Source organism: Cheilinus undulatus, linkage group 24 (genome assembly GCF_018320785.1).
Source record: "Cheilinus undulatus linkage group 24, ASM1832078v1, whole genome shotgun sequence".
Lineage (NCBI taxonomy): Eukaryota > Metazoa > Chordata > Actinopteri > Labriformes > Labridae > Cheilinus > Cheilinus undulatus.
In genome coordinates, this window is record NC_054888.1 from 12,256,823 (window position 1) to 12,266,646 (window position 9,824).

Sequence of the window (9,824 nt, forward strand, 5' to 3'; positions counted from 1 at the left end):
CTAATTAATCAATTAGCAACAGGTAGAGTTCCTAGTTGTTGACTGATATATCTCTCTCCATAGATGTAATATCAGTCCTCATTTTAGTGTTTATTTGCATAAACGGCAGGGAATCATAGTCCAGTCACGGTTATGTTGTTGTTGCCTTAAATATCCCCCTGATATATTTAAATTGTGAATACCAGTTAAGATGACACCCTTGTCGACCTCCATATCTGGACTATATTATGACGACCGAATGCTTTCGCTTTCGATTGATTTTAAATCCTCCATGAAAACTACTGTAAATGACGCGCCCATCTTTTCTAAGCATCATTTGGTTTTTTGGAGTATTTCACCAAGGTAAGGGGTCTACTCTTATGTTACTTTCTAAAGGCTACTGACGTGTTTTACTTCATGTGACAACGCGGATGTCAGTCGCCCACCTGGTGTTGCGGTTCAAGGGGTCACCATGTTTACTAACGACTTCTTCCCAAATCCGTCAGTGGTTGTTGTAACTTGCAACCAATGTAGAGGAACGTTTCTGCACGTCTGTCGCTTTGATTATTACACCTGTGGCTATTCTGTTTTACGTTAAAGGAGAAAAATTCTTAAAGGTGCATTCGTACGGACACTTTCAGCTGACGCAGGGATGCACCGCCAGTTAACACGGTCACCCTTTCAACTGTAGCACCAAACTGATTTGGGATTGTTGATTGACTATTTATACGACTTTTACGCTCCATATTGTCAGATATTTTCGAAATAAATGACACATGCGTTACAGTCATTTTAATAACGGTAATATTTTGAAAGCACAAGCCTGAAGAAGTCCTGCTCACTAACTGTTTTGGACTTTAACCGTGAAAAGCCGTAATGAAATGTAGACAAATGTGAATACAAAAGATTGTCCTAACTCTAACTTTTATCTCCTGCAGTCGGCCTTAAAGTGTCGATTCACACAGAGAGGACAGTGATGGCCAGACTGGGAGAAGAGGTTCAACTCAGCTGTCAGCTGCTGACGCCCTCTGATGTTTTCCAAGTTTCCTGGTGTAAAGTTTTACCTGATGGAGAGAAGATGGTTGCAGCTGACAACAAGTACTTTGGCCAAATAGTGGAGCGTGAATTCAGCAGTAGAGTTGAGTTTAAAGATGCCAGCCTGCAGGACAGCTCCATAGTCATCAGGGAGTTGACAGAGGAGGATGAGGGCTGCTATCAGTGCTTGTTTAACACCTATCCTGATGGGGTGTTAAATGAAACAACCTGCCTTAAACTGTATGGTAAGACTCATTAACTCCACCTCTTTACAGCATCTGTTTATGTGCAGATTTTTATTGTACAAGTGTGACTCAAACTGGACTGACATGCACCCAGTTTGCCACTGAACATGTGATGATTATACAGTTGAAACCAGAAGTTTACATACACTATATAAAAAGGCACATAAACTTTTTATTCTCACCGTCTAACATTAAATAAGATTAAACTTTTCCTGTTTTTGGTCAATTAGGATTACCAAAATTATTTCTATTTGCTAAATGCCAGAATAATGAGAGAGATCACTATTTAGACAATTTTTTATTATTTTCTTGAGAGTCAGAAGTTTACATACATTTCATTAGTATTTGGTAGCATTGCCTTTAAACTGTATGACTTGGGTCAAACGTTTTGGATATGCTTTCACAAGCTTCTCATAATAGTTTGCAGGAATTTTGGCCCATTCCTCCTGGCAGAACTGGTGTAACTGAGCCAAGTTTGTAGGCCGCCTTGCTCGCACATGCCTTTTCAGCTCTGCCCATAAATTTTCAACGGGATTCAGATCAGGGCTTTGTGATGGCCACTCTGACTCTCACTCTGACAAACACTGACTTTGTTATCCTTAGGCCACTTTGTAACCAGTCTGGCAGTATGCTTAGGGTCATTATCCATTTGGAAAACCCATTTGCGCCCAAGCTTTAACTTCCTGGCTGGTGTCTTGAGATGTTGCTTCAGTATTTCCACATAATGTTCTTTCCTCATGATGCCATCTATTTTGTGAAGTGCACCAGTCCCTCCTGCAGCAAAACAACCCCACAACATGATGCTGCCACCCCCATGTTTCACAGTTGGGATGGTTTTCTCAGGCTTGCAAGCTTCCCCCTTTTTTCTCCAAATGTAACGATGGTCATTATGGCCAAAAATTTCAATTTTTGTTTCGTCAGACCACAGAACATGTCTCAAAAAAATTAAAGTCTTTGTCCCTGTGTGCATTTGCAAACTGTAATCTGGCTTTTTTATGTTTCTTTTGGAGTAATGGCTTCTTCCTGGGAGAGTGGCCTTTCAGCCCATGTCGGTACAGGACTCGTTTGACTGTTGATAATGACACACTCTTACCAGCTTCAGCCAGCATCTTCACAAGGTCTTTTGCTTTTGTTCTTGGGTTGAGATGCACTTTTCGGACCAAAGCACGTTCATCTCTGGGACACAGAACCCGTCTCCTTCCTGAGCGGTATGATGGCTGGACATTCCCATGGTGTTTATCCTTGTGTATAAAAAAAAAAAAAAAAAAAAGTGTATGTAAACTTCTGACTCTCAAAAAAATAATAAAAAAAATGTCTAAAAAATGATCTCTCTCATTATTCTGGCATTTAGCAAATAGAAATAATTTTGGTAATCCTAATTGACCAAAAACAGGAAAAGTTTCATCTGATTTAATGTTAGACGGTGAGAAAAAAAAGTTTACGTGCCTTTTTATATAGTGTATGTAAACTTCTGGTTTCAACTGTATTTATGTGACTTGTATTTCCAGAGCTGCATGGGCCTTTTCTCCATGTCAGAGAATCAGTCTTCCCTAAGGAGGTGTATATTTCCTGCTCGGCTACAGGACAACCTGGCCTCACAGTAACGATAAGAGCCTTTCATCACAAAGTCCACAAACTTTCTACACACAGTCAAGACAACAAGAATGATACAGTCACTGTCAGCTCTACAGTCGTGCTACCTCACAGCTATGACATCAACATAGAAGTTGAATGTGCCGTTGAGATGCCCTTTGGTGCAACGAAAAAGGCCTTTGTGACGATTCATAAGTTAGAGAGGCCACCAGCTGCTAAGAGTAAGACGTGTCTAAAGCTGCAGACTTATAGATTAATGGATGAGAACTTTATTATTCTGATGTTTCTTTGTCTTTTTACAGGTTTTGATGAAAAATGTGTGGCCCAGAATGATGTTTACCGTAAGTTAAGACTTAATATTCCTATTTTGTTGTTTCATTTGATTGTTACTTGAATAATAAACTTTTTTTTTGTTTGTTTTCCCCAAAGGCCAAACTTTGATAAACGTGTTGTTTGTGATGGCTGCCTGCGTTTTGACTGCTACACTCATCTGGTCCTGTCTTCAATATGAAAATCAGAGCAGGTAATACTTTGTACGACTTGTGCCTCTTTTTTTAAATATCACAAAAACTCTCTTTAACAAAAACTGTACCCCATCAGGTGTACTTACTAAACAGTGAACTAACATTTTCTTTTCATGGACGAATTTCACATGATGAGTAAAAGAAAGAACGGCTGACAAAGGCTTCTTCGAAACTCAGGTTCCAGAAATCACCTCCTACCACTGTTGTGACTGGTCAAATCATGATTAAGCCAGGTGTCTGAGTTAAAAAAAAGTTATAAAAGTCCCTCCCAGGGTGTTTGACTGTACATACAGGTAATTATGTGCACATGCGTGGTGTGTGTGTGTGGTTTCTATAAGAAAAGACAAGTACAGATACAGGCGTCAGTAATTACAGTCATGAAATAACATGAACTGACCTCTATGCCCAAACTACAACAAGATGGCACTATAAGACCTAATGCTCATCCTTAAATTATAAGAATAGTTCTCAACCAGAGCAGGCAAGTTTATGACAATCAGATTAGCAAGTTATAATATTTCCTAATTTTACATGGCTATATTACACTCAAAGACACTCTGAGGCACTTTAGAGAAAGAAATTAGCAATGGAAACATCACATATAAAACTGAAACTATTTCTTAATTGGTCAGCAAGGCATCAAAGCTAACAAACTTAACTCTATAAACAGTAAAGATGCGACAAACCATGCTAATTTATCTGTAAACATACTTACATTTCAATGGACTCACACAATGAAGGAAATGCACACAATAAAGCTCCCTTTCTAAGACTAAAACTGTTTATAATAAGTTTGTAGCTTCTCGGTCCCTCTCTCGCTCTGCTCTTGCTGCTGCAGACCCACCAGAGTCGGACCATACCAACTGTAGCAGAGTGTGGGGGGAATGGTCTAGGTGCAGACGTGTAAGGCTGGAGCGTACCAACTTGAGGGGGAGTCCAGCAGAGCAGCTTCAGTGCAATTATGTGCCTTTTTTTACAATGAGGGAGAAAAGCTGTTAAAAGTGGCACAAGGGTAGCTCTAAATGTTTTGGCTTCACTCCCAGGCAGCTGTAGCTCTGTGCCTCAGACCTGTTGTTGTTTTGTTTCTCTTTTTAGGAGATGGCGGAAATATGAGTGAGGTGAAAGTCTTTGGTTATGGGGAACTTTGCTGGTCAGACCCCGGATATCTTCTGTGAAGAGTCAGTAAAGTATTAAGTGTGTTATTATGTGAAAAGATGACGGAGAAGCTGCTCTAACAGTGCTGTACATCAGAAGCTCTCTAAAAACCTAAATCAGAGAAGTCATTTAGAAACTATTGGGAAAAATCTCCTGTAGTTCTGTGCATTCATTTTAAATGTTTCATGTTTTCAACACATATGTCAACATTTTTTTTAACTTCCATGACAACAGGTGTGTAACACAGCTGTATATTTGTGAGACAAGTAAGGAATGAATGAAGAATGAATTTCAATGTTTTTTATATAAATACTTTTATTTAGGCACTTTATATGATTACGTTATTCATAAAACACTATGTGAAAAATGCTAAATAATTATTGGTGTATTCCCAGTGTAATGTATGATATAATCACTGTTTCTCCAGTATTAACATTTTATTTATAGTGTTTTTTGTGCCCCACAGCATGAAGCTGGTGCACCCTTTATTATTTTGCCCTTGCCCCTCAAACACCCTAAGTGAGCCACTGATTTACTGTTTAAATAATGTTATTTGTTGTTTGTTTGTTTTTCTGTCTTTTCTGAACATTTGAAGCATTCTCAGAGATATTTTAGTACCTTCAGGTTGTTGTCATACTAAGTATTTTTGTCAGATAAACTGAATGGTGCCATAATGGAAATGATCATACCACAAAGAAAAAATTGTTATGCAGTATTACTGTTTTTTTTTTTTAAACAATGTTTAACAGACCTTTGTTAATGAAATGTGCCTAAAAACTGCATTGAATTTACTAGAAAAAGTAATAAAAGCTTTATTTTATGGTTTGAGAATGAATATTTGTCTCCAAGTCAATTTATTTTTGGAAATGAAAATTAAAAGATACATGTTATCAAAGTGATAAATTTTAAAATTTCCTTCAATATTCTGTTTTTATTTTTTATTTTCATTTTCAATGTTCTTTGTACTGCTACTACTCATAACCATGTATTTATATCAACACTTGACCGATATAACCCTCATATTGGCAACAATTTTGTGATATTAATTCCATATGTGAGTCAATGTGTTCAGGTCAGATTCAACCTTCTACTTTGTTGTGTCCTCATGTCTGCTGTCTGCCAGATATTTAATCGAAAAGGCTATTAACATCAGTGATGTCATATTAACTATATTTTTTCAACATTTCTGATATGCAATTCAAAGACCTATGTTTAAGAAACAGAACCAAACTGTTTCTTCAATTTAATTTTTTAACATTCTTTTCCCATAATTCTTTTTGTTTTGTTAAGCTTTCGGGGTACTTTTTCTGTTTTTGTGCTCTAAATTTTTTTTTTTTTTTAATGCTCAAACTGTCAACTAATCAGGATGTAAAGCACACAGTAAGCCAATCATGTCTTTGGCAAAGGTCTTACGTAATTTTTTTTTTCTCACCGGAAGTCCTGAATGTCTAACCGTTGAAAATGTGCTGAAGAGCTACTTTACTTTCACTTTGGAGGATTCAAATACAGCAGCATGACGCACGGCGCCGTAATCGTCTATCTTTATGTTCTTGTTTTCAGTCAGAGAGGTAAGTAAAATGTTCCTTTTTTTCTTTTTTTTAATTTATTTTGACAGTTTTAAAACGGAATTAAACCAGCATTTCCTGTTGGTATTATCCTATCTGCACGCGCTACATTTACGGCGGAAAATTTGAATGTACTTTGCGGTCGCTGCTAATTCAGTTCATATTTTATATCACGTTTAGCAAAGAGATAATACATTAACGTACCTGAGTCTTCACGTCGGTTTGGTCGTTTATTTTAGCCATTACAGACCAAATATAGAGCAGAATTACTGCCAGTTACTGTCCATTCGGTACAGATGAGGCACGTTTCCAGTACAAGTCATGCTTCTACTTGCTGCAGGCAGAACTGAAGGCATGCAATTCATCCAGGAAACGCATAATTTAAGGTGAATTCAAGTAAAATTGACCTTTCTTGTGTGTGTGTGTGTGTGTGTGTGTGGGTGGGGGTGTGTGTGTGTGTGTGTAAAGCGCGTACTTGACCATCATATAAGAAGTGCATGATATTTAGTGATGTTTTTGTTAATGTCCACCGGGCTCTTGAATGTTTGAAAAGATTAGGGTTTTTTATATATATATATATATATATATATATATTATTGGAGTCTGACTATGAAGTTGTCCACTACAAGCTACTACAGCATAACGGTTAAAACGATTCATGCATAAAGAAATATTCCATTAAAAATGATTTTAAATTATTGAATATGTTTGTGTATGACTGTGCATTGTCACAATGGCAGAAAAATCTGCTAAAGATTGTACTGAAAATTTACCTGTTTGATACTTTATTTCTATTTTTCCAATTACAACCAAGGACATTAAAGCGCCCACTATCTGCATGTGGCAAATCTGCACCCACCCAAAGTTTACAAATAAGAAAAGGAAGAGTACAAAAACTGAGAACCAAGTATATGAAATTAACTAACCTTGACATTAAGTAAATCAGTCCATTGTACCTATTTTTAAGCAAAGATAGGTCAAGGACTAAACTGACTTTTTTCCACATGAAGTTTATTTTCAGGCCTGAACTATTTAATTCCAAAGACCATGTAAAATAAAGATCTCTTTATTCCCCTCCCATGTTGCTTTGCCATGCTCACTTCCTGAGGCCACACCTGCCTACCTTCATTTGAAAATGCTCCGCCCCCCACACGTCAGACTCTCCTGTCCAATAGGAACTACTGTTGATACTGGTTTACAGCAACAATTCAAAGTCAGTTATCATGATAGGCTGTTAGATTTTAAACCTTATCAGTCCCGGTTTACCTGCCAGCCGTTTGAACTGAATTCACCCTGTCAATATGTATGCAATATTTGAAAAGTGGAAAGGCTATAAAAACATATTTAATAGGTCAGGTACTTAAGAGATCAATTAATCCATAAAAAAAGAAATAAGCTGACATTGCATGACGAGGGTTTCTTTTTTTTTGGCCAGTATTACCACTGTAAATTTTACGTGTATTATTAAATTTATAAACTCTAGATCTAAAACCTTATTTATCTTCATGACCTTCATGTTTATCTTCATTCACCTGTAAATATAAAACGATGTTTCTGTCTTCCTTCTGCAGCTCTAACGGCTCTGATTCAAACACAGCAGACTGTGATGGCCGCAGTGGGAGAGCAGGCCTGCTTAAAGTGTCAGCTTGTGAAATATAAGGATGTCCTTCAAGTCACCTGGCAAAAGGTTTTACCAGATGGAGAGATGAATGTCGCGACCTACAACCGATACGGTGAAAGAGTGAACCCTGGTTTTCAGGGTAAAGTGGAGTTTAAAGATGCTGGACTTCAGGACAGCTCCATAGTGATCAAAGAGGTGACGGAGCAGGACGAAGGCTGCTATCGCTGCTTGTTTAACACCTACCCTGATGGTGCTCTGATATGTTCAACCTGCATCAAACTCTATGGTAAGACCCACCTCTCTCTGTCAGATACATTCATCCTCACTCTGACTGTTCATCTATGACTGTAACTTGATTATCTCGTCTTTTCAGAGCTGCATGGACCCTTTCTACATATCAAAGAGTCTAACTCCTCTGATGAAGTCATCGTGTCCTGCTCGGCTACAGCTCGACCTGCTCCCACTGTGACATTAAATGTCCATAATCACAACTCCTCTACCCACAGTGACCACAACACAAACGGCACGGTCACTGTCACCACTACAGCTGTGCTGCAGCGTCTCAATGACAACAGCACACAAGTTGAATGTGCAGTTCAAGTGCCCTCAGTTCCTCCAAAACTGGTGTTTGGGACGATTTTTGAGGCCAAACAGCCGTCTACTGATGGTGAGAACTTGTTCAAATTTAAATTTGAATAGGTTGATTTATAGGTGCCACTATGTGTCTGATGTCTGGTTTCTCTTTCCAGGTTTTAGGGCAGAATCTGAGTCTGATAGCATGGTTTACATGCGGATAGTTGTGGCTTCAATCATTGTAGGAGTTGTCTGTGTGGCCCTTGTTTCTCTCTGGTGGTGTGTGCATAAATGGAGCAGGTATTATTGTTTTTCTATACTTAAGCTCAAATCAGAGCAGTTCAAAAACATGCATGTTTTTTTTTACCAATTGTATCGTGTTTATGCTGTGATTTCAATCAAGAAATTTTAATCTTGTAGACCTCACATGGACCCTGAGGAGATCAAAACACCACTTAAGCCTCAGGACTATCACAGGTAAGGAAAGGTATACATTTACACATATTCTGTAGGGATGCTCTGATTTAATCTTACATTATTACCATAACAGAGCATCTGACAATCTGCTACAAGAAAAGCTAATTTTGTATTACTTCTTTTGAAATTCAGTACTGGACCTATCTGTTGATACACTATTATAAAATTGACTCGAATGTCTTTTTTTTTTTTTTTTTTTTTTTTCATTTAAAGCACCACAACACCTTTATGCCAACAACACAACGAGCAGACGGGCACAAGGCAGCGCATGTCTACTGTGAAAAAGGAAAAACATGACTCGCAAAAGGCATCGTCTCCCAAAGATGGATGTAAAAAAAAACTCTTTTGTGATTCAGAGTAACCTACAGCTGATAAAATGAAGAGGGACTTAAACACTCTGGCTCAATCATGATGATGCATACCCAGTTTTCTTCTGATCCGGTTTTTTTGGGGGGGCATTTATGCTTTTCTTGATGTAGGAGGACAGTGGACAGAATCAGAAACATGGATGAAAGAGCTGGGGAGAGACATGTGACAAAGTGCCACAGGCCGGATTCAAACCTTGGCCAACCGCATACATGGGGCACGCCGCAAACCACTAGGCCATCTGTGCTCCTGTTTGAATCTTTAAAAAAAAAAATTACAATATGCACACTAAACTTGTAAATATTTTAAAAATGGGTTGATGGTGGTGCATTGTGTAAACTGATAAATAATGGCTGTGTGAACTAAACTACTGTGTATGAAGCTATGATGAATTGTTTTATTATCATATTTTAAAATGTAGTTTTTTAAGTTTGTTTTTTTAGTTGTTTTTTAAGATGGTAAGGAGTTAACTAGGGAAAACCAGGGTTTTTGTTCTCCTAAGAAAGCACATAAAATTGACTTGTCACAGAAATATGTGAAATATTCTTTATTTTTTCCAAAGGGTTGATCAGAGATCTCATAGATGTCATATTATGATTAAAATGTAAGCTTTGTAACACCTAAAATGTTTTATAAGGCTGCATTAATGACTCATAGAAAATGTATAATGATAATGAAATTGTAAATGCAA

At 37.7% G+C, this 9,824-nt stretch overlaps 2 protein-coding genes across 3 annotated transcripts; both read left to right on the forward strand.

The window, feature by feature from the left end:
- Positions 1-228: 228 nt before the first annotated feature.
- Positions 229-5,296, forward strand: LOC121506127 (OX-2 membrane glycoprotein-like). Of its 2 annotated transcripts, none has more exons than XM_041781714.1 (6): positions 229-342; positions 918-1,259; positions 2,768-3,073; positions 3,155-3,193; positions 3,282-3,375; positions 4,472-5,296. In XM_041781714.1, exons 1-6 carry the CDS (start codon positions 288-290, stop codon positions 4,491-4,493), a joined length of 858 nt encoding a protein of 285 aa, XP_041637648.1. In that variant the 5' UTR covers positions 229-287; the 3' UTR covers positions 4,494-5,296. The 2 variants fall into 2 exon arrangements, with proteins under 2 accessions (XP_041637648.1, XP_041637649.1); XM_041781715.1 differs by lacking the exon at positions 229-342 and adding an exon at positions 620-780.
- Positions 5,297-5,981: 685 nt separating this feature from the next.
- On the forward strand, positions 5,982-9,824 carry LOC121506126 (OX-2 membrane glycoprotein-like). The gene is made up of 6 exons (XM_041781713.1): positions 5,982-6,099; positions 7,668-8,003; positions 8,091-8,384; positions 8,467-8,590; positions 8,711-8,767; positions 8,981-9,824. Exons 1-6 carry the CDS (start codon positions 6,045-6,047, stop codon positions 9,126-9,128), a joined length of 1,014 nt encoding a protein of 337 aa, XP_041637647.1. The 5' UTR covers positions 5,982-6,044; the 3' UTR covers positions 9,129-9,824.